At 41.9% G+C, this 27,492-nt stretch overlaps 2 protein-coding genes across 11 annotated transcripts in view; both read left to right on the forward strand.

The window, feature by feature from the left end:
* itpr1a (inositol 1,4,5-trisphosphate receptor, type 1a) overlaps positions 1 to 21,389 on the forward strand; it is a 67,318-nt gene extending 45,929 nt beyond the window's left edge. For all 10 annotated transcript variants that reach the window (XM_069538965.1, XM_069538969.1, XM_069538989.1 and 7 more), the window contains 18 exons: positions 329 to 512; positions 680 to 933; positions 1,946 to 2,146; positions 2,235 to 2,345; positions 2,683 to 2,778; positions 2,875 to 3,018; positions 3,168 to 3,275; positions 3,462 to 3,654; positions 5,852 to 5,974; positions 9,641 to 9,816; positions 11,611 to 11,775; positions 12,358 to 12,547; positions 12,641 to 12,733; positions 14,771 to 14,910; positions 16,336 to 16,501; positions 18,515 to 18,675; positions 19,156 to 19,317; positions 20,109 to 21,389. In XM_069538965.1, coding sequence (XP_069395066.1) covers positions 329 to 512; positions 680 to 933; positions 1,946 to 2,146; positions 2,235 to 2,345; positions 2,683 to 2,778; positions 2,875 to 3,018; positions 3,168 to 3,275; positions 3,462 to 3,654; positions 5,852 to 5,974; positions 9,641 to 9,816; positions 11,611 to 11,775; positions 12,358 to 12,547; positions 12,641 to 12,733; positions 14,771 to 14,910; positions 16,336 to 16,501; positions 18,515 to 18,675; positions 19,156 to 19,317; positions 20,109 to 20,195 — 2,754 coding nt within the window. In that variant the 3' untranslated portion in view covers positions 20,196 to 21,389. The remainder of the gene's footprint in view (positions 1 to 328; positions 513 to 679; positions 934 to 1,945; positions 2,147 to 2,234; positions 2,346 to 2,682; positions 2,779 to 2,874; positions 3,019 to 3,167; positions 3,276 to 3,461; positions 3,655 to 5,851; positions 5,975 to 9,640; positions 9,817 to 11,610; positions 11,776 to 12,357; positions 12,548 to 12,640; positions 12,734 to 14,770; positions 14,911 to 16,335; positions 16,502 to 18,514; positions 18,676 to 19,155; positions 19,318 to 20,108) is intronic.
* A 2,388-nt stretch (positions 21,390 to 23,777) lies between these two features.
* Positions 23,778 to 27,492, forward strand: LOC109629131 (class E basic helix-loop-helix protein 40-like). Its single transcript, XM_020086611.2, has 5 exons — positions 23,778 to 24,229; positions 24,346 to 24,409; positions 24,672 to 24,779; positions 25,128 to 25,251; positions 25,464 to 27,492. Exons 1-5 carry the CDS (start codon positions 24,159 to 24,161, stop codon positions 26,351 to 26,353), a joined length of 1,257 nt encoding a protein of 418 aa, XP_019942170.1. The 5' UTR covers positions 23,778 to 24,158; the 3' UTR covers positions 26,354 to 27,492.

Consider the following 27,492-nt stretch of genomic DNA (forward strand, 5'->3'; position numbering starts at 1 on the left):
GTTGCAGACTAATACTCTGGATATTGATTAGTCAACTGATTGCCTTATAGCATCACATGATATTTGCCATTTAACAATCCCACTGTGATACTGTTTGTTTTGCTTAGCAGACAAAAAAATCGATAACTTCTCCTTTCACAAACGGAGGATTAAGTTCTCCTGCAGCGGCTGCAGGTTTGGTTCTGACCCCTTTGCTGCGTGTCGTCCCCCAGTCTCTCTCACCCTTTCACACTTGAACAGTCCTGTCAATAAAGAAATGCCCAAGAAATATCTTTAAGGAATAAATAAATGATAATCCCTCCTTTCTCTCCTCGTCCCGTGTATTCAGCATTCCTTCTTTTGCCGCCTGACAGAGGACAAGAAATCAGAAAAGTTCTTCCGGGTTTTCTACGATCGTATGAAATTGGCCCAGCTGGAAATCAAAGCCACAGTGACGGTTAATACCAGTGACTTAGGAAACAGGAAGAGAGACGATGACAGCCAAGATAAAGACGTCCCCGTCCGCAAAAAAGGTCAGCGGTCACCTGTCATATTGAATGTATTGTTTTCATAAAGATGTTAACAGCTTAAATTACTAATGCAAGTAATTCAGGCAAAACAGAAAGAGGATTTATGGATCGCACGTTATGAGGGATTCCACTGGGTCCTCAGTCTGTCTTTGGTGCTTATGTCTGTGTAGCCAAAGACTCCACCGTGGTCATGACAGAGGATGTGAGAGAGCAGCTAATAGAGGCCTCGTCCGCCACCAAGAAGGCCTTCAACTCCTACCGGCGAGAGGCCGATGCCGATGAACACTTCACCGCAGCAGACGGCCAGCCCAGCACAGGAGACAAGAACCAGGACGATGGAGAGATGAGCTTTGTCATCGTCATCATGCAGCCGATACTTCGCTTCCTCCAGCTTCTGTGTGAGAATCACAACCGTGACCTGCAGGTGGGACCGACTGAGCATCACACACTGCTGGTTTTCTAAAAATCTATTAGAGTGGGTCACAGTTTTTTTGACTTTTCTTTTTAATCCGAACCAAAATTACAGGTGTGTCAGGTGCCTCAGACCAATGGACCCAAACAAAGTCTGACCAAAAGAGGTGGTCTTGGTCCAGATTGAACTTAACCAGTGTTTGGTTGATTTGCAGGGTTGAAACACTTTTTGGGATAGCTCAGACTTTCTGACCAATTGCAGGAAGTTGAGCATTAAACAATTAAAGAACAAATAGAAGCAGAAGCAGCTCGAAGGATTTGCAGTGTGTTCGCTCCTGTTGGATTACAATGTGACACAAAACTAACCAGATCGAATGTAACCAATGTTAGAAAGACGTAGACCTTGGTTCAGAGTTTTAGGTGAAAAATGTCCTCAGCTTCTTCACAGCAGCCTCTAGTCAGTTTTATAACAAAATGCAAATTCCTTGATCAACTTTTGCATCAGAGGTCATTTCTCACTTGAGATGGCTTCTCTGATACATTTTTATTAATAGAGACATGAAAGTAACAACTCCACTTCTTGAGTTCTTACAGTACTTGTGTTCACAGAGCCTCCTGCTCAGTTTTCACTGAGCCTGGAAAGAATGACTTTTAGTTACTTAGGATCAACTGTAGAGAGAAAACAGCTGCATTTAGAGCGTTATGTAAACCTGAGAGTGATGCCTGCAGATGTTTACTTGATAAGAAAATGATGCAATATTGACATTTTTAATCAGACAGCTGGCCATGATCTGATTATTTTAGCTTAATGTCTTGGTCTCCAGGGCTACTTTCATAAAAAGACCTTCTCTCAGGCTTGGCCTCTCTATTGGTGGCAAATTATAATTCTCAGGCAAACTTTTCCTTTACTGCGTATTTGTTTGTATGAGGTTTTGATTGGTTGATTACTCATAGTTTATTATATCTAGTTCACTCCATACAGACTGATCGCTCTCATACGGCCCCAATCTTTTTAATCTTCTCAGAACTTCCTCCGCTGTCAGAACAACAAGAACAACTACAACCTTGTGTGCGAGACTCTGCAGTTCTTAGACTGTATCTGTGGCAGCACCACTGGGGGCCTCGGCCTGCTGGGGCTCTACATCAATGAGAAGAATGTGGCCCTCATCAACCAAACCCTGGAGAGCCTCACAGAGTACTGCCAGGGCCCCTGCCATGAAAATCAGGTAAACGGGCGACTATGCCACAGGTGAAATCCAGGAGTAAGCCTCCTCTGGCCTCTCTTATACATTTTCTATTGTCTTGTTCTTATAGAATTGCATCGCCACCCATGAGTCCAATGGTATTGATATCATCATTGCTCTGATCCTTAATGACATCAACCCGCTTGGGAAAAAGCGAATGGACCTGGTGCTGGAGCTCAAGGTGAGTTGGCTGGGCCTTGTGTAAGTGGAGTTGAGGATGGAACATAAATCTGGGTTCTCAGACAAAAGAAAAAAAGCATTTGGGGAAAAAAACTTGCTGTAGTTTCCCTTCACAGCAGGATGGAAATTTGACTAACAGGCTACAAGTGTAAGAGCAGGACATTCATGCGTCTGAGCTGAGCCTGTGTTTGTGCAGTTCTGCCAAGACAAATAGCAGCCGAGTGCATTTTCCTAAAACACCAGGGTTTCTGGATGTTTTCCTTGGACGAAGAAACTGGCAGAGCTGAAGTTCTTATCTCAGATCTCTCTATTCCTCTGCCTCCCTTCTCTCTTCACAGAACAATGCGTCCAAGCTGCTGCTCGCCATCATGGAGAGCCGCCATGACAGCGAGAATGCTGAGAGGATCCTGTACAACATGAGACCTAAAGAGCTGGTGAGAAGATGGTGTTCACCTTTTCCTTTTCTCGGCTCCTTTTGACATCGACAGTGCAGCACCTTCTGAGCTTTGGCCTTGTGTGTGCGTGTGCAGGTGGAGGTGATAAAAAAGGCCTATCTGCAGGGTGAGGTGGAGTTCGAAGATGCAAAGGAGGAGGAGGATAACGGGGAAGAGGAGGAACATGATGCCGCCTCCCCCAGAAACGTTGGACACAACATTTACATTTTAGCTCACCAGGTCTGCTCCTCGTCTCTGCAACATTTTGTGCAGACCCGCATTTTGATGCACAGCACGACACACAATATTATGTAATGTGTGAAAAGTTCTGTTCCCGGCTCTCTGGTTTTTCTGTGACAAGCTCACTTGTAGGCTGTTTCCTTATGCAGCTGGCGCGTCATAACAAGGAGCTGTCCATGATGTTGAAGCCTGGAGGGCCCAGTGGAGAGGGAGATGAGGCCTTGGAGTTCTACGCCAAACACACGGCTCAGATAGAGGTCATATAGCCCTTGTCACATAATATCAACATCTTTTATAATAGAATATCACAAGTAAAACAAATTAAAGGAATGATCCATAAAACAAGATGTTTCATGCCAAATAAGACCACATGGGCCTGCAGGGGTCCATAAATTTTTGCTCCTCTGAGAACTTTGGAGGTGACTGTGTGTTCCTCTGTACAGATTGTGCGTCACGACCGAACAATGGAGGAGATCGTGTTCCCTGTGCCCAACATCTGCGAGTTCCTGACCTCGGAGTCAAAACTGCGGATCTACTACACCACCGAGAGAGACGAGCAGGGCAGCAAGATCAACGACTTCTTCCTGCGAGCAGAGGACCTCTTCAACGAGATGAACTGGCAGAAGAAACTCAGAGGTACGGTCAGGAGGCAGCAGTCACACATTTGAATACACATTACTGATATATTTAAGTTTGATCAAATATCACAGGGGCCATTCATGTAAATAGACCCGATGTGAGTGAATAACCTTTGGAGAACAGCAGAAGGGCTACAGCCCGTCCAATGGTAACTATTGCAGGGAAGAACAGAACCATAACATGTATCCCTGACATATGGGACACAAATAATTCACCCTTACGAGTCCTCAGCTATTTTGGCCATTATTTAATGTTTTCGTGTTTCCTTTTATATACGACAGAAACAAAATGTTTACCTTTCAAATATTATATATTTTTCCAGCAAAACACTGCCTATATGACCAGATCACTTTCTTCACTTTGACATAATATATCAATTGACCCAAAAACACTATACATGATTTTATCACACCAGTATGATTGCAGGATCCAGACCATTAACAACTAAATAAAAAATCCCGATCACAAGACAATTGCTTGTTTTTATCACAATTAAACAAAAGTACAACAAATGCACTTTCTGCCACAAAACTTTTCAGACTCTGTTGCAATTGTTTATTTATTTTAATTTAATTTAATTTAATTCATACTGTATATCTTCCCTTTTCTTTTTTATTTATTGATTTATTTAATATTTTTGCATTTTGCCTTAGTGTAAAAGCAAATAGAGCAGGCAGAGGAGAGAGAGGATAATTACCATCTGACTATTCTTAAAAGGACAAGAGAGGGTGGCAGAAGTTTGTCCACACAGCTGCTATAGAAACATGTAGCAAATAGAGTAAAGTGTAACTGAGCTTGCTACACCTCGTTGTCTTCATCAATGTGGCTGTTTAATTTTACGAATCGGAAGATCCTGATCAGCCGATCTGATGGTGTGCACTACATGGGTGTCTTTTTTTTATGTGATACCTGTGATGAGCTCACTGTCCCCTCACAGCGAGGGTTCGAACCCAGTGAGTCAGTGTAGAATTAGCATGTTCTGTGCGTGTTCTGCTTCACTCCTACAGTCCCAACACATGCAGGTGAATGTGGTTGTGTGCTTGTGAGTTGGTGACCTGCAGTGTGAACCCCCTCTCACTCAAACCTATTTTATGGATGACATTTTGATAAACCACACTCAATGAAAAATTGTTAATAATAAAAAGAACAAAGTCCATTTAGCTACTTCATTGTCAGTGTCGTGGTATTTTTGCAGGCTGGGTCAGCATCACACTGTCCTGTCATACTGGGACCCTTGAACTCAGCAGAGGTTTTGTTAATGTCATCAGTAACGCCTTCTCTGTGGCCTTTGCATGCTGGGACAGACTTGCAATCCTCAGCAGATATTCAAAATAGATACGTGTGATCCGTATCCCCAACCTGACAGCAGAGCTAATAGTGGCATACTCTCTGTGTGTGTGTGTGTGTGTGTGTGTGTGTGTGTGTGTGTGTGTGTTTCCACTGTCTAAAAGCAGACAGGGGCTTTCCATGTTCTCTGGGCCGTGAAGCATTTGTACAGTAACCATATGAATCACGACTGAGAACACACTTGCTCACACACAAACAAGACTGCGTACCCACACAAAGCCATTTTTCTTCTCTCAGTCAGAGGAGTGAATGGACAGAGAAAAGTCCCTGCGTCTGTCTAGTGTTTTTTTTTTATTTCCTCTTACAGCAGAGGAACAGAAAATAATCAATTAAAAATCAGATTATGTCTGCTTTTCTTTATTTTGTGGGATTTTAATTTAATATCTTTTAGCTGTTTAGACTGTTGGTCAAGTAAGCAATCCTCAAGCTTTTTACCTCTTTACACTTTTTATCTGTCAAAATCTACCTTGAGCTGGAAAATGAATGGAATATTCTATTAGCAACCCATGTTAACATATGGCACTCAATAGCCAGAATAAGGTCAACAGTCAGAATATTGGTGTTCATGTTTCCAGAGAAATTGACACAAATGTTGAAAAGTGTCTCCCACTGTTAAGAAAGGTTTATTAGAAATTTAAAAAGTTATAAAACAATTCCTGGATCTGTTCCTTTAACCACATCTGCACCATAATTGTAAGGGTTCTTCACTTGCTACTGCCCCATCTTCATCCCTCCATTAATTTTCCTCAAACAAATGGACAATCCAACCAACAGATACAGGTGAGAACACAACCTCCATGGCAGGTAGAGGTAAAGATGTGTAACATCTCAATGTGTCTCCCTCCAGCCCAGCAGGTGCTGTACTGGTGCTCCAGAAACATGTCGGTGTGGAGTAACGTCTCCTTCAACCTGGCTGTGCTCATGAACCTGCTGGTTTGCTTCTTCTACCCCCTGGAGGGGGTACACGCAGGTCAGTCACACATGAGTCGACACCTGAGAGTGAGGACAGCATTTGAACAAATAAGTGGGCCAACACTTACTTCTTCAAATGCTGTCTCCTATTTCTAATATTAATATAGAGTCTCACTTTACATTTCCAGTCACCTGTTGATTGTAATGTGAGAATAATATTATACATTTTGTTGTAAAGGAGATATGAGCTTGAGGCATACACACATACACTCAGACTTCTCTTGTTTAGCACATTAGTTAGGGCTATTGTTTCTGACTGTTTTTGGTTTTATTAGATTAGTTTAAATGTTTTGTTTTGTAAGAATTACAGCTCGTATTTTAGTGACACATTTGGTTATATTCTTTTTATTTGTATTTAAGCAGCACCCACTTGCCCTTTGTTTCCAGATTTGCCTCACCTCTTTTTGTCATAAAATTGATTGAAATTTCTTTTAAATAAATAACTTTTGGCATTTTTACCAAAAACAACTGGTTTCTGTTGCTACTGTTTTCCCTCTCACAAGCTGTGTCGTAACAGGTGTGGTGAGGCTGTTCTTGTTACAGCTCCTTCTACCATGAATTACTTCATTACATGTTGATGTTGTGTTCGCTATTGTTCCTGTCTACCCTAGAAACGGGATCAGACAAAGGTTAAGTGCTTGACAATGCAAAGACAGAAAGGACGAGAACCTTTTTTTTCACTTCATGTCCAATCTGTGGGAGCAAGAAGGCGAATTAGACATTCGCTTCCTGAGGTGAGGCAAGTTGCATCGTGGCTTAACCTGGACTTCAACCCATGATATGGTGCAATCACCCACAGAGAGATTGCCTGACTTTAAAGCGCTGACATACAATCCTTCTCCTCACTGCTAACACACTGATCTCCTTTTACCACACCGCTCTAATCTCCCGACTTGTTATCGCCTGACTAGGATTAGGAGCAGGACCTTAAAATCCTTCTGCTTTTGTTTAAGACACACCCTCACACACACAAACACAGACTAACTTCCACCCACGCCTTGGAGCTGGAACTCATATTTGACTTTCAATACTATGGAGACAACAGACAACACAAGAATGCCCTGTGCAATTCATGCGTCCCGTAAACACAGCTTGCTCGGGCTCACACACGTGTGTACATATTTGACATATCAGGTGATCATGTCCTACTGTTGGTTACTTTGGTTTATTCTTTCAGTTTTCAGTCCTAATGTCTACCTCGCTGCTCAGACTCAGATAATTAGTACTGTAATCAAAACGAAGAACAATTAAATAATTAGAAGGGAACACAAAGAGCACAAACCTACGCTCAGGGTAACGCCCTGTCTTGCTTTGTTAAAGAAATCCGTCAAGTGGTTTTGATGTAGTCCAGTCAACTAACAAACAGACAAACTGCGATGATTAAAAATGTGAAGTCCTTGTTACTTCTTTAGTTGTGGTAACAATGACTTTACATTTATTCACAGAATTAAACAAAAACAACCAAAATAATAAGTGAATAATCAAATTTCAACATGTTTCTTTGCCTTTATCAGTTATTTATAACAAACAAATTTAAATTAACGAATAAACACATTTGGCCCACGCTCATCTCTTTAAGGTTGTGAGACATCTTCTCAAATCATCTGTTGGAATAATAAGATATGACTGATCACAACAAGTTCATTCATCAATGAATGAAGGAACAACAAATGCAGTATTAAAAAAACAATTTGTTTTCCCAGAAAGATAAAGATGGTGCTTTGAAATAATTAAGCAGTTTTTGAATAGTTAATCATTGTCTTAACTTGGTGACAAAACAAAAATTCCATTCTGTTGTTTGGGCGTTAATTGTACAAATGGAAATGAGCTCACAGTCTTAGTGAGAACTAAATGTACTCTGCTCTGGAAGTTGTTTTGTGTGACAGACTTCATCACGTGAGACTCTAGCAAACCTTTGGCCTGCTTAAACAGGAACTTTTATGGCTTTGGGCCGCTGCCTTCTTTCTATTACTTGTGTGTGTGTGTGTTGCTGCTCCCCGCTCGCTCCTCATGAATCTTTCAGCTGTGGTATTTTTAGAGGCGGCTGTTATGTAAGTGGCACCTGTCATGTGATCTCCACAGGGATTGGGAGGGAGAGAGCACTGGAGGAAGGGAAGGAGGGAAGGACACGGAGGGAGGCGAGGTGGGAGGAAAGGGAGGAGGGGAGGGGGGCTCGCTTACCCACAGTGCTCCCCTTCTGCTTTTTCATTTAACATAACCTTTTTTTTTATCCTTGACATTCTGCCCCCATTTTCCTTTTTCTTTATTTTTCACCTAATCTGTTTTCTCTTGATCTCTCTAACAGCAACACAGTTGTGAAACCACTCTGTGTCCAGTCCTCATTGACGTCAAACACTCCAACTAGGCCTGTGCTTTACGGGGGGGGGGGGGGGGGGGGGTCTTAGACAGGCAGCAGGTAGTGTGTGCCTTGTTTTTTACACTGGTGATACCCGGTCAAGGGTTTTACCCCAAGTGACACGTTGAAACCCCCTGATGAGGACACTGATCCTGGATTTACCCCAGAATCAGGGCAAGCATCAGGTAGACTTCTACTAAAGCTCAGTGAGTACAGAAAGTATGTTCGAATAGTTAGTGTTATGTAAGTGGATCTCTCTGAGTTCAAAGTCTCACTAATGAAGGCCCACGGCTTCCCTGAGAGGCAGAAGTTAGTGGAAGCCTGTTAAAAAACTGTGGATCGAGACAAGTCCCTCGTCTAAGCTGCAAATTACACTGTCATCCTTTTGGCATATATGACTCCATAGTCCATGTAGCCATCAATCAAACTTTAATTATGTAGCACATGTCAAACAAAGCAAATGCAATTCAACGTGTGCAGTTAGAGAGGATTTTACAAAATGCACAGTGTTAAGAATATATTTAGAGACCAGTGCCAACCAGAAATCAATAAGAGAGAAGACCACACTAAAAGAAAGTTAAGATAATGACATATATAATTGGAAAATAGAATAGTATAGATTAATGATAAGAAAAACAAACTAAACCATGATAAGACACTAGATAAAACTCAGACTTAATAGCTGTTTTTTTTGTTTAAAAATGATCCTCTGGAAGACTGTTCCAGCAAATCCGAGCATAATGGCTAAAAGCGGATTTTTACAATAGGTGTGATACAGGGATGGCTCCAGGGGTGGGGCCAGATTCATGTGTGGCTTTGCTCAAAGTTATAGAGCTAACAGTAAATAAGGACCAACTTCAATGTGCATCTTACTGTGTCAGGCCCCTTTATGGACCTGATGGATTATAATTTTTTGTTCTTTGGTCGACCAGACCAAAGAACAAAAAGTAGTAGAAGTAGAAGCTTTTATAACTAGACAGTAGTCTAGTTATAAAAGCCTGCTTTAGAAATGGCCTCACTTTGCCGATGTTCTTCAAATGATGAAAAGCTGTTTTTATGACACACTGGACATGTGCCTTGAAATTCTAATTCAGTCGAGTTTTGTGCTTGTTTGCTCAGGTTGAGCTTGAGTATATTTAGTTTTGAGTTTAGTTTCTCTCTCTGAGCCTTTGGACCAATGACCATGAATCCTTTTTTCTGTCCTGGTGGAGCTGGAATCTAATTTGAATTCATTATGTTACAGGTATTTATTAAAGCTTACCAGTGCATTAATGCAGCTGCTCTCCTTTTGTGTGTTTGTTGCTGCAGGTATGCTCGACTCCCACCTGTCTGCGCTGCTGTGGATGGGAGTCTTGGCGACACTGGTCATCGTCATCATCATGCCACAACCACTGGGCATCCGCGCCCTGGTCATCGTCACCATCCTCCGTCTCATCTTCTCTGTCGGCCTGGAGCCCACCCTCTTCCTTCTGGGGGCCTTTAATGTGAGTGGTCTACCTTAAAGGGTCAAATCACCAGTGGTGGTATCAGCTGTTAGTTACCTCAAACTAGGACGTTATGTTTTCACCCCTGGTCGTTGGTTGGTTGGTTTGTTTGTCACCAAGATTACACAAAATCTGGATCCTTATCATTGGTTGGATTTTGGTATTTTCTTTTATTTTCTTATTTTTTCATTGTGAGAGTGCTTTTTTCACATTTTCACTCATTTCCAAGGGAATAATTTATGGATCTTGATGAAAAAAAATCAGGCATGTTCGGGGATTTGATGAGTGTGTGCCTGTTTATTTAAGGGAACTACAGGGCCTTGGCCACTTCACTGCAATAGAAGGAAGAAAATTTGTCAATTAATCAAGTCCAGAAAAAAACAGCAACAATTATAACTTTGATTATAAAAAAAATGTCTGTGTTTTTCAAGCAAATATTTCTTTGTTCAAGAATCTCTAATGTGAGTATATGACACAATTCTCACTATTGCCATGTAACTTTGAAATGTTGGTCTGATTCAACGTTCATTTCGAAGATGTCAGATTGGGCTCTGGGAAATTGTGATGGGTCATTTCTTTAATTTCTTGGACTAAACAATTGATCGAGAAAATCTGCAGATTAAATGACGATGGAAAATTGCTGCGTGAGAATGCTGGTTGTAGTATTATTGAAAAAAAGATCATTAGTATCTCTGTTATTCTGGACAATCCACAGTTACTGTTCAAACAGTTTGTTATTGTCCCTATGACAACTGCTGACAGTGCATGAGCACCTCAAATCCCATTTATTTACCTGAGTTGTATCTGAGTAAAGGCAGAAATTTCAGACAAAAGCAACAAATATGGACAAATCGACTGTCTGCATGGCTGCATCCCACTCTTCACTTTTTTCATTGTTTGGTTGACCAAGTCAGTCAATCACACACATTACTATACATACTTTTACATAGTGAGAAACGTCTGCCACACTAGTTCCAGTTCTTTTCACTCTCACTCACACTCATGCCCACTTGGCAGACCGCTGCCCCTCACAGCTCTGCCTGCCAGCGCCTGGCTGGGTTATGGGGTGTGAAGTGCGTCACTGGACCCTTGAGAGAGTGAAACTAGATGTGCTCTTTAGACTCATTATGCACACACGCAAAATAAAGTGTGGCACGCACCGCTGTCATCTCTCCTCTCCCCTAAGTGTGCTGCGTTCATATGTACACACACAAAAACCAGGTTATTGAGAGAAATTAGGTTAAGGCACGAAACCAGAGAAGGTGTTACCATGGACTGCAGTAACCGGGTTACTGCAAAATCTAGTTTACACACAGCTGAGCAGAGGTCAAATGTCTCGCTCAATGTGTTTTTGACATTTTTCAGTTTATTGTATAAACTTTGTAAATGGGCTTTACTTCAAAGTGACAGTTTTTTTGTATCAGTTTCATTCTTACTCAGACTTCAGAATAAAACTATGCACAGCTGATGACCTTTCCATTCATCTACTGCTGAACCAATGAAATGGCTGAAGTCTGATGCAATTGTTTTAGTTAAAACCCCATGAGACCTGGTTCAGCGTGTACATGACCGAGCTGCGTTAACCGGGTTTCTGTTAATCCCTGCACCCTGGTTTCACGTTTACATGACATGACATGTGAACACAATTAATGTGTCCTCATCTGTCGGAAAATCCCCAAACTCCTGTAGTTTCTGCCACACAGCCCCCAGCAAGCGCACTTGTAGATTTCTTTCAGTATTAAAATGATTGCGTTATTAATTTGAATTATTAAAGTGATCAGCTTTGTCTTTCAGGTTTGTAATAAAATCATCTTCCTCATAAGTTTTGTGGGGAATCGAGGAACCTTCACGAGAGGCTACAAAGTCATGGTGCTGGACTTTGAGTTCCTCTACCACCTCATGTACCTCATTATCTGCTCCCTGGGGGTGTTTGTCCACGTCTTCTTCTACAGTCTGTTGGTGAGTGAAACACTTTACACACACATCCTCCTTAGTATAGGGACAAAGACATAGGTGTAGGCTGAAATATGGTGGCTGCAGCTTTTTTTGAGTGAGAACATGTGGAAAATACTTTTGCTCTCTCTGAATGGAGCCCAAGCTTTTCCATCATGGTGCATGTAAGGACGTGTCCTGGTGGCAAGTCACAAATCGCCCTTTTTGGTGCTGCTGCTGCTGCTGCTGCTGCTGTTGTTGTTAAACGAAGTGCTATGTGCGGGTGCCTCAGGTCCACTTTACAACATGTCACATTTAATATGTCAGAATTTGAAGATGTTTTCCTTTCGACCTGTTTCCTTATTTATTCACTTCATTGAAAAAATACTGAAGGAAACTTAGGATTCAAAAAGGAAAAAGTTTAAAGCAATTACTTTTTCATCCATTAGTTTTTGTATCTTCACAATAAAAATGTACTTATCACTATATGCACATGATAACTGTATGTAAGCTGAATTTACAGTTTCTTAGTTTGTGTTTTGAGAAGCATTATGTCACTTTACAATGAATCTTGTGCCACATCTTTGGTCTTCTCAATTTTTTCTGCAGCTGTTTGACTTGGTCTACAGAGAAGAGACCTTGCTCAATGTGATCAAGAGTGTGACACGTAACGGACGCTCCATCGTACTCACCGCCGTGCTGGCGCTCATCCTTGTCTACCTGTTCTCCATTGTTGGCTACATTTTTTTCAAAGACGACTTCATCCTGGAGGTGGATCGGATTCCCAACACGACCATGAGTGAGGAGACACTCACATAATTACACATCAGGGGGGCTTCATTTAGAAAAAGAGCATGAACATGAGGATGAACTACCTGTTTGTACTTTCTAGAAAGTGGAACCAGTCTGGCCAGCGAGTTTCTGTCTGAGGAAATGTGTCGAGGAGGGATTGATGAGAACTGTACCACAGGGACTCAGCAGGAAGGTAATGTTTACTTCACTTGGTTTTTACCTGGATTTAGCTGGAGAACAATAAAAAATACTTAAATGTTCACTGTTATGCAAGTTTCTTGTCACGAACTAAACCTTTGGAAAAGTGTGAATAAGTTTAATTTGTAATGTGGTTAATTTTAGTGAGTGGTTTGAAACTGTGGAAATTGGCAGGACCAACACACAGCTTTAAAACTCATTTTAATTGAAGAGAAAGACAAAAGAGCTTATTTGCAAAAGGAAAAGATTGTGGTTTAGTTTATGAAGTCATTTTAAGCAGAAATGGCCGTGGTTAACGATAATAATTTTCTATTCATTCACACAGGAAGGATTTCTTAGTTCTGTGATGAAGAGAAATTTGACAAGTTAGAAATATTTTTTGCAGAAGCTGTTTCAAATACTTGGAAATCACCCTTGGCCTTTTCAAACCACATAAGTGAAACTGTTTGATGTTTTCGTCAATAAAGTGCACTGTTTCTTTGTGTTCCGCAGTTTCACTCTAATTCATTTCACATTTCATTCATGTGACTCAAGTCGACGGTCCTTTGACCAGAATAACTCACATGTGACCTCATTGCTCCATCATGTGACAGAAACAGCTGAACCTCCCAACCCCCCGCCCTGAAAAAAAAGTTAAACTTCGGGTTGTGAGGTTCTTTTTGGCTCAGGAATATTTTTGTTCCATTTGTTCCAAGATGTAGAGATGTTAAAATCAACAAGACCTCAGTCATACGTACCAGCAACCATACCTTGGTGGTAACATACTGTGGGGACCCAGGAGGACAATTTATGAGATATCCTCCAAACTTAGTCCAGGATGTGAAATATATATTAATACAAAGAATTATAAACACATTCAGCTTGGGACTCATGAGCTTCTATGGCTTGACTGGGAACAGACTTAATTGTTGTGCCAGTCAGGACCTATAAACTTTATCAAACTGGATAAACTATTCAGAAATGTTGATATTTTTAAGTGTAACCAAAGCTGCTGCCACATTCCATCTAAACAATAACACTTTTTGCTTTGACTAAACGATTTCACACTGCGAACCAAAACATGTAAACACGGTTTCAGCAGATATCAAGCTCTGCAACAAACCCAAGGATATTTAGGACCAAGCAGCAGATAGCAACAAGTTCTGCTCTTATACAGATTACTAGTGGTTATTTATTATTATCAAGGGAGATATTTAAAAGCAAGGTAGTACTTGTATTCTTTGTTATAATAACACAGTTTAATCTTGGCATATGAAAGTTCATTGTAACACAAGTTCATCTCTCTGCCGAGGCCCAACAGTCCCCTTATGAAACCACTTTATACTTGGATCTGCACTAAATTACGCATCCTCATAAATATCGTTCCCTATATATGGCTGATTTTTTTAATCAAGATCCATGAATTGTTTTATGAGAAATCAATGAAAAAGTAAATAAATGCCCTTTCATCAACCTAATGTTAAAGAAAGAGGATAAATAAGGGTTCTTATCTGACAAGCACCACATCCTCCCCCTGGGTTCGTGGAAATCTTTTGCGTGGTGTTTGTGTTATCCTGGGGACAAACACCAGCAAAAACCTAACCTCTTTGGCTGACAAAAAAGTTATTTGTATATGTCACACTGTCTTGCAAATTCGCTAACATATAGCTTCATGCAAAGACACGCCACCATTTTTATCTGCCCCCTCTCTCGCACTGATCAAGTATGTGTGTAAATATGATATGCTAAAAAGATTGTATGTGAAAATGTATCTGCATATTGTTAGTAGTCTGGCTCATACATGAATCTAATACTATTCAGCCACAGTTGCTTTCATGTTACATAAAGTAAAATGCATAAGTGCTAATGTTCTTGAGTACCCACCAGGCTCATAAAGAATTTAAATGTAAATGACAATTTCTGATGCTGCACGTAAATATTCTGCACTTTTGCATTTTTCAACGTCAGTAGACAAATACGAACCTGCTAGAGTTGAATAAACTGTGCCAAATGAACTCAGATGACAGCTTTCCTTTCCTTTGTGCTTCCACAGACTTTGGCAATGACAGTGAGGAGGACAGCGATATGGAGCGGACGTGCGACTCTTTACTCATGTGCATCGTCACTGTGCTGAGTCACGGCCTGCGGAGTGGAGGGGGTGTCGGGGATGTTCTCCGCAAGCCTTCCAAAGAGGTACAAGCAGCTGTGATCAGGCCTGTGAACGTGTGCGAGGGCTGAGAGGGTGAGGCACCCACAGCTGCAGACGTGGGTCATGTGAGCTGGCTGTGAGCCCGTTGTGCATTGAACTCTCACAAGCGTGGAGGTTGCACAGTACTTACTGGCTTACAGATGCGTCACCCCGTCACCCCGCCTTGTTTGAGAATCAAACTTCAAAATAGATTTCCACTGAATTCAGGCTCAACCACTTATGATGTCAAAAGAGGATGTTAATGTCTCCCACACGTGTTTACAACATGGTGCACGTTAGGCAAGACATCTCGCTGAACAAGTGTGTGTGTGTGTGTGTGTGTGTGTGTGTGTGTGTGTGTGTGTGTGTGTGTGTGTGTGTGTGTGTGTGTGTGTGGAGTGTGTGGGAGTGTGTGACTGCATGAAGCTGCTGACCACTGCAGGGTAATTCCCTTCAGGCTCACTCCATTTCTTTTGAAGAGGATTAACTAACAACTTCATTAAAGATCAACCAAAGAATAAGAACTGAGGTCCACTGCAGAGCCAGTGGTTTATACATTAAAATACTTTTTCTCATGAGCTGTAAATTATCTTTTTTGAACAGCAATCTCCTGAATCTTTTAATGGAGCTGCTCCCAGATACATAATTGACATGTTGGTCCAATATAAGCCTGCGAGACCTCTGAGATCACCGGGGAGTGGTCTGCTAGTGGTGCCCAGGGTATACTCCACACACGGAGAAGCAGCTTTTAGTCACTATGCAGCGCAGCGCTCGAACCAACTGCCTGATGATCATAGGGATGCTCCATCCAATTTTTAAAACAGGATTGAAAACTTTTTTTCAAGCTGGTTTAACTATAAGTTCATCCCATCATTTTTTTTCATTCTTTTATTTGATTATTTTACACAGTTCTTTCTATTGATTTGTTAATTTTCCCTCTCAACTTATTTTAAATGTTTTGATGGAGATTTATCCTTTTTATTTTATTTTACCTCTTTTAATCTTATTCATATCTTTTTCATCTGTCTCAGTGTGTTTTTTTAATTTCCCTGTACGGCACCTTGAATTTATCTGTGTACGAAAGGTGCTAAACAGGCTGCATGGGTTGACCGACTCTGTGCTGTCTCTGTTACTGAAGCATCTGGCAGGTTACAGTCTTGAGTTTCCATTAACATCCATGATGACCAAGGGTGACCTGGTTTTCGACCTATCACATAAAGACCTGCCCTTTGGGTCATACATGTAAACAGAACATCAGTCGCCCACAATATGAAATCGTATTCATATATTGTTGCCATATTAAAGTTAATAATTATTATTAAATCTATTACGCTTCTTGTCTCAACCTCTAAACAAGCTGTAGCTCAACTACACAAAATTTGGTGCCGACCCTATTCTGCATTTAACCCTGTTTCCTGTTTCTCTCACAGGAACCGCTGTTTGCTGCCAGAGTCATATATGACTTGCTGTTCTTCTTCATGGTCATCATCATTGTCCTCAACCTCATCTTTGGTGTCATCATCGACACCTTTGCTGACCTGAGGAGTGAAAAACAGAAGAAAGAAGAGGTGCTGAAGACGACCTGCTTCATCTGTGGTGAGACTACTCAGCTGATCACTTGTTGGAAAAGTTGAAGTCTCCCAGATGTTTTTTTTTCTTTCCCTTCTCAGTTAACACATGGTGAAATATTTTCCTAAGCATATTATCATGGGAATCAAACCTCTGGCTTTCCAATGTCGGTATGACCTCTCATAACATGGGCAGGACGTTCTCTGTGTGTGAAAGAGGGTCTCTTCTTCTAAGTTAATACTCAGGAACCTCTGATTTGTCTGTGTAGTTGTGGTTTCCAGTAAGAATATTTCTTTAAAGGTGTATTTACTTTGTTGCACTCCCCTTCCTCTCCTCCTCCCCCCTTCTCTCACTTCGCTGTCGTTCCAGAGAAGGCTGAGTCATGAGGGCTTCCTGCAACAGCTCTGCTCGCCTCCATAGTTCATGTCTGTCTCACACGTACGGATATTTTCTCCCACTCACACACACACAGACACAGACACACAGATACACACTTATTCATACGCACATGATTTCCATAACATATGTTTTGTGCAACTTCATGGACTAACCAAACTTTACCCTGTTTTCTATCATCATCTGCTTTTCCTTATACGTACATTACATGTGTGAGTGCCTAAATAACTACAGTGCATGTTTCTGAGTCTGGGTGGGGTTGTACAGTGTGTGTGTTTGTATGTGCTTCAGCATCATATGTGTGTGTGTGTGTGTGTGTGTGTGTGTGTGTGTGTGTGTGTGTGTGTGTGTGTCTGTCTGTGTCTGTGTGTGTGTCTGTCTGTGTCTGTGTGTGTGTGTTGGGTCAGGCGGTGTGAACGGGTGGTAAGCATATGGATTGAGAAAAGCATTATGTCACCCAGGCAGCCATCAGCTCTGACTCACTCATATTAAATAAGGCCAGGCCAAAGGGGGAGCTGCCGTCTCTATGGTTTCCAGCAGGACCTCGAGGGAACAGAAGATGCGGAGATTAGGATCCGATCTTCACAGGCTTAAGTGGCTCTCCATCCTCCAGCTCGGTTTAATAAGCCACCAATCTTTCTTTCTCGCAGCCTTCAGATTAGTATTAAGATTTTTGGGTTCCAGAGACATTGACTGATATATGTCACGATCTTCCTGCACAGGATTCTTACCTGTGGTTGAATTTATTTTCATTCTGTGCGCAGGATCAATCGCACAGTAAAACTGCATCCTCCTTGCTGAACTTTAGCAGTCAGGCCATATTTAGCATTTATTTTACTTTGGAAATCCCCCCACCACTGTCTGTCCCCCACCACTGTCTGTCATGCAGTATAAAACTAAAGTGCTGTTTCACCCCCTTGAAGGACACAACATGAGCTCCACTTATCTGATCGCCTCTCATATAGGGGATGATACTTTTTCTGGAGCTCTATGATTTAGTGCTAATATACTTGTTTTTGGAGGAACTCTGCTTTAAACCTGCACAGAAGCACCTGTATTCTGCCATTTGTCTGTCTTGTTTGTCAGTTTGTCTGTCTGTTATCAGGATTAGGGTAAAACTACTGAGCTGGGTTTAATGAAAGTTGTTGTAAGTGGGGGGTATGGGCCGAGGAAGAACAATTTTAAGTGGAAGGAAAACTTTTTTGTTGATGTTAAACGCAGCATTAATTACTTTTATTTTATATCGTCATTTACCCAATTTGTACTGTAAGAATGCAACATTTCCAAATGAGATCACAGGACTGTATCAGTTCTCCAAACCTGCTCTGACCTGGGGAAGCCTGGTTTCCAGAAACTCTCATTCCTTGCCTGAGTTTATGATCTTTTCCTGCCAAAGAGATCTTTACCTCACTGAAATGTCCTGAATGAATAAAGCCTGTCTAACTTAGTGATGTATTTCCCATTATGTTGCCACTTTTTCATTCATTTATTTATCCAAAGTGATGTTTTCCCTTCCCCCAAGGTCAAGTTTCTAATTTTTGTTTTTATTTTAATTTTTTTCCCCAAAAACCCCTTGATGTGAAACTGTTGTGTGAAACAGGTCAAATAAAAGCCAACTTCTTCTTCTTCTTTTTATTAATCCAGGTCTGGAGCGGGACAAGTTTGACAACAAAACGGTGACTTTCGAGGAGCACATCAAAGAGGAGCACAACATGTGGCACTACCTGTTCTTTATCGTGCTGGTGAAAGTGAAAGATTCCACCGAGTACACGGGCCCTGAGAGCTACGTGGCTGAGATGATCAAGGTAAACAAAACGCACGGCCGCACCCTGAAGACAAGCGGACACGTCTGGTCCTCGTTTAACAGTGCACGTCTAATTTTGTCTATTATAGGTTAAACTTAGTTCAGTAATCTATTCCTCTTTTCTGATTTCATCTGAGAGTCATACCAGTCATGCACATTCAATGGTACAAACAGATAAACAGGAAGTCAGTGAAACAAGACATGAGCTGCAGTCACGCACTATAACTAAACAGGGTAGAGTTTTCTGTTTTGGTATCTTTTGTGCTTGTTGTGCAGCAATAATGCCATCTAAGCTTGTTCCTCTGAAAAACAGTTTATAGACCAGTGTCACAGAGTTCACATTTAAGCAGAACATTAAAACCTGCCTGTTTGGATCACCAATCCTTCTTTTGACATAACTCCAAGTTTATTAACTCCTAGTAAATCTATTTCAAAAGTTTAAAAAAAAGAGTCAGAGGATGATATTCTTGGTCGGTCACAGGAGCACAACCTGGACTGGTTTCCACGGATGCGCGCCATGTCTCTGGTGAGCAGCGACGCGGAGGGTGAGCAGAATGAAATCAGGAACCTGCAAGAGAAGCTGGAGTCGACCATGAGACTGGTGGCCAACCTGTCCGGACAGCTGACTGAGCTCAAGGAGCAGGTACAGTGTGACAGTAAATCATGCACTCGCCTCATTTTTGTAGAACATAGCCCTTGATTACCTCTGCCAAGGACGTTAGGTTTTCAACTGCGTTTGTTCGTGAGCAGGATTGTGCAATGACTAAACAACTGAAATTTTGTTGAGGGGTGGGGCCTGAGCCAAGGAAGAACCCACCCATTACATTTTTGAACAGATCAGGGGCTGGATCCAGAATTTCCTTTCCACTTTCTTTAACATTGTTTTCTTCATTTTTCTACATTTTCATTGATTTCTCAGAGAATGATTCACAGATCTTGGAGGACTGATATTTAGTGCAGATCCACATAAAAATCTGGATCCAGTGAATTTAAATGTAGTTTCATTAGGGGAATGTTGAGCCTTGGTGGAGGTCCACTGAGTTCATTCTAGTTTCTCATTCTTCTGCCTCCATTTTAGGACAGCTTTCCTATTTTCCAATTTTATGGAGTGTTTATGGTGGTTGTGAGTCATAAAATTGCTATGGTCTGGCACAGTAACTTGCTGTTAAAACAGTGCACACGTGTAAACAATTGGTCATTTTACACATTTGTTTTCATCTATTTTAAGTCATGCATTGTTTACATCCAGGTCTACTTTTTCCTTACCTGTGTTGGCACAGTATTTCATTCCTTCATTGCCTTAGTTGAATAGCAAGTTCATGCGTATACTTCTTTGTGCTAATACCATACCACCACCTACGTATAATTGGATTTTAGCAGTACTATTAGTTAAAAACTCCATGGGGTATAAATAGATCTCTGTTTCCCCCACAGATGACAGAGCAGAGGAAGCAAAAGCAACGAATCGGCCTCCTGGGACATCCCCCTCACATGAACATCAACCCCCAGCAGCCCGCCTGAGGATTCCCAGGTTTCACTAGTGCCTGCGTGCTCCTGATGGTGTGCCAAGTGCGAAATGGGAGAATGCCAAAAAATGTGTCCTTCTCCAGCACTGTATGTATTTATGTCCGACCGTATGCTTCAGCAGACATTCCTACAATAAGTGTTTGTGAATGTCTATGAAGGGAAATTTATCTGAGTATGTTACTCGTGGCCTCAAGTGCAGATGTGTATGTGAGTGGAGTTTGTGCACCAAGTGCCTCGGGACCTGAAAAGCCAGTCTTGTAGGTTTGAGGAGATGTAAACACTGACTTCAGCTTTACTAGCCTGGATGCCTTCTGCGTTGTACCATACTGACTGCATGCCAAAGTCCAGCCATTGTTCCTGAGGGAGTATTCCTCACGAGTGGCCTTGTGTTGAGGTTTTAATCCTCAGTGTTGCACCACCAAACTCAGGTCACATGGATTTGACGGTTTGTTTGAACTCTACAATACATTTTTTGAGATTTTTTTTGTCTGACAGCAGAAATATTCAATAATATGCAAAACCTAAATAAGTAAATGAAATTATACCATCATACATGTAAAACAAGGAGACCACTCCTCTATACAAACCTGAAGAATTCCAATTATTTTCCAATGTTTCTACAGCATTGTTAGTTCATGAAGACATTCATTTACTTTTGTAATATTTCTATTATCTCAAATGAAGGTTCTACTTGTTGCAGGACACTATTTTTTTTAACTATGATGTTTGAATAATGACCTGTATGAACGTACTGGACGGCAGGAGAGAGTCGTGTGACTGCAGTTCAATGCCATGCTCGATCATTTGAATTTCATGGAGACACAATAGAGGCATAAAACCAAACTTAAAGGACTTTTGGGAGCTAACCGTAAATTAGATTTATTATTATTCTTTTGTGCACTAAATTATTTAATCCTCCTTTATTTCATTTAGTCCTGAAGCACTGATGTTTTCTGTAGCACACACAACAATTGTTACTTTTCGGTTGGTCACTTTGGAAAGAACCACAGCAGAATGTGAGCCGTGTGTGTGTGTGTGAGTGTGACTGGAGAAAAATAGATGAAGTAAAAGATGTCATTCGAAGTGTTGCTTGACCGAACTGAACTTTTCTACTAATAGATGGTTTGTGTCTGAATTGTACATTCCATTCTTGGAGTATATATTTAAATAAACAAGTGTGTAAAACGATATGAGGGTGAGTGTTAAACAGCATGGGACCATGAACATATGAGAAAATAAGGTGTCACTTGAATGGTGGCATTTTTCATTACATGACAACTGATAATATGTTGGTAACTATTTATCTCAAATGCAGCAGTCAGATTAATGAAGCCTCATGAGGAAGTACATCCTCTACACATGAGGAAGTGCACATATCTTGTAGCCATGTGGTATGAGGAAACACAGTATGTTAACATGCTGAGTACAGAGGTGACCAGATTTAGTTTTTTAAGATGTTCACTGTTCTTTTTACTTAGATTTCCTGAAGACTAATATTACATTCGAAATATAGCCCCAACAAACCTACATTTTGCATCCAAAGAAAATTATCATTATCATTGTGAAATGTTTTGAAACAGCCTGTTGTAACACTTGTCAGTGGACGTATGTATCACATAAACTAATGCAATACTTAAATGGCTTAAGCCAATTTACCAGCATCCGTTACAACCTTATTCAATTAACCAAGAATTTTGTCTAAAATATTGAACATGTTTTCTGTTATTGAGAAAGGCTTGTTTTCCTCGATGTTCTCCGTGAAGCTATAGGATCTACAACTGAACTGAGGGGCTTGTCAGGGAACTTTTTTTTAAATCTAATTTAGTATAATTAAAAGTACATTTGCCCCCATTACATTCATGGGGCTTTCCATTGTTGTTGTGGTTATTTAATTATATCTAAATCACTGTGGCCTGTGTAATGGTCATCTTGTAAATAGTGTCCTGTAGCCACTTCTATTTAATTTACTACACTCAAGATATTTCCTTTAGTTAAGGCCAGTGACAAGTGAACATTGTGTGTGGACCTTTTGAAGCTTTCAGAAGGAATGAAGATCCACAGTTATTACCTTGACTACTGTTCTTAACACCCTGAAAGTTTCAAGGTTGATGTAATCTGAGGTGATAAAAGCAAGTGTAACAGCTGCTATTTTCTGTCCTCATTTTTATCAGAGAGAGATTTAACATGGAGAGAAAACATCAAAATTGTAATTTAAACAAAACAAAAAGTATCTTTAGATTACAACAAACCTAACTATCATTATAAATACATAACATTTTTAAATTACAGTTATATATATACAAAATGCCTCCAATGCAATTGCTAATCTCGCATAAGTATCTCAAACAAAACTTTATGTGATTGGAGGGATTTTGCTGCAAATGATTTTCATAGGAAAATCCTGAGAAACAGGAGGCTGAATAGGAAAATCATATTTGGTGTAAATGTTACAGCTTTCCTCTAATCACATCCTAATTTCCACTATGATAGATATAATAATACTGAGCTTTATAATAAGGTCCAAAGCCCATAGGAGGTAAATTAGTATGTGGGATTACAAGTCTTATTTCAGCTTTTACATTGATTTACTGTTATTATATATTTTCTAGTATAGTGAGATTAGATGAATCATGGTCATTACAAAGGACATTTTAACACAGCTGATATTGCTCCCTCTTGTATATGTACCAAGACACATGTTTCGTGTAAGTCTGAACTGTCAGACTCGTGCACTGTTGTGATCTGTGGTCGTGGCCCTGCAGCAGACAGGTGCAGCCGCCGTGTGCAGGCTGTGCTCTGTGGATGGATGTGCTGGATGTGCCCTGTGCGCTCAGCGGGCTCCCGGGGCCAGGAGGGGATCAACGTGACAGGCGGCACCGCCTCCTGACAACAAGCGCGGGCTCCACACAGTCAACCACGCACAGGTGCACGTGGTTTGCCCGCCGTGGAGGCACTGTTTATATCGAGGCCACTGGACCTGCATGCTGCAGACATACAATATAGATCCATAGAATAGAATACTGTTGTTATTATTATCATCATCGTCGTAGCAGTTGTTATTAAAAAGATGTAAAATAAAACTATTTAGTATATTTATTTAGATAATAAACTAATTTTTCACGTTTAATGCACTTTTAATATGAACTGTAAATACAAAAGCAGCTGTAAAATGTATTCCTCTAAATGCAGAGCTTATGTTTCTGAAACGTACCAAACTCAACATAACAAACATATAAACACTTTGTAAAGCGTAAAATATAGTTCAAAGCCAATCCTGTGCCTGTGCAGCCTAATAATCCTGCGGCTTATAATTAATCACTACTGTGCTTTAATTGTGTTATTTTACATGTTTCCATCAGCAGTAGATATTTGCTATCATGGCCGTCAGCTCTCGTGCACCATCGGGCCATGTTAACCACTGCACCGCTCCGCTCAGGTGGCTGCACGTTCCCCGAGCTGAGGCGCACGGGGAGCGCGCAGCAGGCTTGTTTCCACACACTTCAGCATGGTGGTACACGGGACACGATACGCGCCTCCCCCCGTGCTGACGTACGCAGCCCTTCCGCCCACTGAGGCTCGTTATCGGCAGACAAGTGGGCCGTCCCTCCGCCGAGGATACAGCGCCGTTTAACACGTGAGCCTCATGTGACGGAGGTAGGTCAGGCTGAGCGGAGAGTCAGAGGGTTTATTTAACTCGTCGCTCTGTCCTCCCCCACTTTCCCAACGCGCCACCAACACGGCTGCTGTCCTCCTGCGCTGCAAGGACTAACTTCAGAGAAGATTTCCACACCCAGAACAACATTTACACGAGTTAGACTCGTGTTGAGTTATTACAACTTACTGAATATTCGTTCATCATTTTGGTGCATTTCACAAACGAAATACATGCTTGTTTATTCGTGACTTGAACTGGAAAAGAACCTCGACTTTGACTGTGCGTAATTGGAGTAAAAAAGAATGGAGCGAATTCCAAGCGCGCAGCCACCACCTCTGTCCAAACACCAGGCTGAGCTGTCAGACGTGCAGGGGTAAGTCACACTTAATAATAAAAATACTTTATTGTTTAATATCCTATGTGACTTATGCACTAAACCAAACCATGCGCGCACGTCTCATTCTGACCTGTTCTCCTTTTCTCCTTCAGGATGGACTTCCCCATGTATGTTTATAAACCCAGACGGGGGATGAAGAGAGGAGAGGAGAGCAAGGTTCGTTAATATATTTTTTATTTTTATTACCAAACTTAATGCTTTAATCGTGAGCTGCATAGCTTTTATTGAAGCCTGTGAGCGACAAGGAAATAACTATGCTGCTAGAAGAAGTCCTTTATATTCCCATAAACGGCTGACCTAATTTCTGCTATGACATAACTGCTGGAGACCTCCCTCCCTTGCGCCTGCCTCTGATCAGGAGGAGCTGGCGGCTGATCTGCTCAATTCCCCTTCTAAACAAAGCTGTTTTTTTCCGCAGGAAACCTACAAGCTGCCTCACAGACTCATCGAGAAGAAAAGACGTGATCGGATAAACGAGTGCATCGCGCAGCTGAAAGATTTATTACCGGAGCACCTGAAGCTCACGGTGAGTTCACGCGGGAGCTGGGGAGGGATGGTGGGATTGACATACACTGTGGAGCATGCACCACCGAGTGGCTGATTGGGGGCATTGCATCCTCTGTGCGTCATCAGTGCAGGGTAGTGTCTCCTGACGTGTTTCATTCTTTGCATAACAAATCAGCTCAATATCAAATGAAATGTTTATTTATGAAATGTGCCCTATTCTATATCTCAATAAACATATTCTAATCATAATTTTAGCTTTTGCTGTTCATGAGAATATTAGAGATTATGCGTAAGAAGGGGGTAATGCATTGGTCTCTACGTGTTATGTAAAACGTGAGGATGTACTGACTGTGTGTGTCGTCTGCAGACTCTGGGACATCTGGAGAAGGCCGTGGTTTTGGAGCTCACACTCAAGCATGTGAAAGCCCTCACGTCTCTTCTGGAGCAGCAGCAGCAGAAGATCCTCGCTCTGCAGAATGGCATGCAAATCGGTGAGCGGCGGATCACTTGCACACTCAAATGCACATATAGAACAAGATGTTTTTGCTGGACAGGCTGCAGAACACACAGTGACAGGAATATGAAGGAGTTGAAGGCAAATGAGTAACTTCAGATATAGCCTTAACTGTTGAAAACCAGACTAAAAAAACAACAAATGTTAAGTTACAGTTTCTGACTTGTGGTTTTCTTGCTGTGTTTACAGAGCAGCCTCCCGTCAGCCAGGAGAAGTCAGAGGAGATGTTCTGCTCTGGTTTCCACATGTGTGCAAAGGAGATTGTTCAGTTTCTAGCCAACCACGAGACAGACGGAGACTTCACGCCATCTCATGTGATCAATCACCTTCACAAGTTGGCTGCAGAGGTACTGCAAAGTCCAAACCGGCCCCGAACCCCTGTCAGCCCCCGACACGAGGAGAACCCCAACTATCACCAGCACCAACCTCATAAGGAGATGCACACCAGCTTACCGCCCAAACCCAGCGAGGGATACGGGAGGAACTGTGTGCCTGTCATCCAGCGAGCGTATGCTCTGACAAGCAGCGAGCAGAGTGGCAGCGATACAGACACAGACAGTGGCTATGGGGGAGAGCTGGAGAAGAACTATGGCCAGGAGAGCCAGCTGAAGCGAGCGCTGGGAGAGAGGCAGAGCTCTGGCATCAAGCAGGAGGATGAAGAGCCACGTCACAAACGACCCCGGGTGGAGTCGTCAGAAGATGAGCTGCTCTCGGGTGGGGAGTCGTCAGCTTCATCGTCCTCAAGTGGTTACGGTAGTTACATGAGCGTATCCCCTAATCATCCACCACCCCCACCACATCCTCTCTGCATGCCTTTCTACCTCATTCCACCCTCCGCTGCAGCCTACCTGCCAATGCTGGAGAAATGCTGGTACCCTGGGGCCGTGCCCATGCTCTACCCTGGCATGGGAGGCTCTGCACCAGCCATGTCCAGTGAAAGACCGTCGCCACCTCAGCTAGTGATGTCTCCCAGGGGAGGCTCTCCAGCCCCAGCCATATCGCAGACCCCCATGGACTCCCCTGCCCTCCTTCAGGCATTAAAGCAGGTACCACCCCTCAACCTGGAAACCAAAGACTGAGAAGTCCTGTTGTAGTGACCCCTGGAGCAGAGACAGTAGTCGGAAGCAGAAGAAAACTGAGCTGTTCCATTATCCAATCCATCCTCATTCCTCCCCTCCGCTACTCAGCCTGGAGGTCAAACAGCAAACGAGAGGACTTGTTGAAATGATCAAGAAGAGGTGGAGGGCGGAGCTGCATCCGTCCGCTCATGCAGGACGCAGAGCTCCGGTTGAATGTTAAATGCTCAGTGATAAAACTCAGTGCAAATGTATCATATAAACTGGACCTGCCCTGCACACACACACACACACACACACACACACACTTGGTTGAATGTAAAGAGAGAAATGTTTTAGATGCTGCTGTTAAAGTACAAATGCCGATGACACTGATGCATTTCACTTGTAGCTGTTGCGATAGAGACATGCCATCTAGAAATCATTGCACCAAAACGTCACCCAAAGTTTGTCGCCTGTGTCCTGTAAGTCACCATTATCATAGAGGAAAAAGCCCTTTGTACCACACATTGTGACGAGAGACGTCGTACATCCGAGGGTTTCCTTACGTGTGTACAGACGAGAGCGAGGCTGCACACAATTCACGGGTGAAGGAACGGTCGCCACGTGACCACACTGAATGAGACGTCTTGTTTTTCATTGACTAACAGACCGCTGAGATGGAGTTTCTGTAATTATTGTTCATATACTTCATGTAGATTTCTGTTTTTTGATACCTGTTCTCGCACTCTTGTCAGACAGGAGGGAGGGAGGAGCAGAGTGGACAATTGTACGTGGTGTACTCAGAAACTGTGTACATACTGTAGCACTGTGCTGGACCAGGTCTGCATACTCAACATCTGTTTCTGCTCAAGTCAAACCTGGTGTTTGTTCTTGCTGTTGCCTTTTACTTGTGAAAAAGCTGATAAATCTCAGATGTTCATTCTCTGTACTGCATAGTATGAATACTGGAGTCAAAATGAGCGAGGAGGAGAGAAGTGAATGTACACGTTTTACCAGAGGACTAGTTTTCTATAGAAAGAGGTACTTGAGATTTATATTTTGGGACCTACACGAAAGATGTTTGATGTACATATTTTGTCTATAAATGTTGATATACATTATATAAGTGTATTAATAAAGTATTTTTTTTCCCGTGGAAA

The sequence above is a fragment of the Paralichthys olivaceus genome, chromosome 2, assembly GCF_024713975.1.
Source record: "Paralichthys olivaceus isolate ysfri-2021 chromosome 2, ASM2471397v2, whole genome shotgun sequence".
Taxonomy (NCBI): Eukaryota; Metazoa; Chordata; class Actinopteri; order Pleuronectiformes; family Paralichthyidae; genus Paralichthys; species Paralichthys olivaceus.

Excerpts from the sequence above, each read along its gene's own strand:
- LOC109629131 (XM_020086611.2), top strand. The coding sequence starts at position 24,159 with ATGGAGCGAATTCCAAGCGCGCAGCCACCACCTCTGTCCAAACACCAG. Across the intron at positions 24,230-24,345 it reads GAGCTGTCAGACGTGCAGGG|GATGGACTTCCCCATGTATG; the intron begins GTAAGTCACACT and ends TTTCTCCTTCAG. Across the intron at positions 24,410-24,671 it reads AGAGAGGAGAGGAGAGCAAG|GAAACCTACAAGCTGCCTCA; the intron begins GTTCGTTAATAT and ends TTTTTTCCGCAG.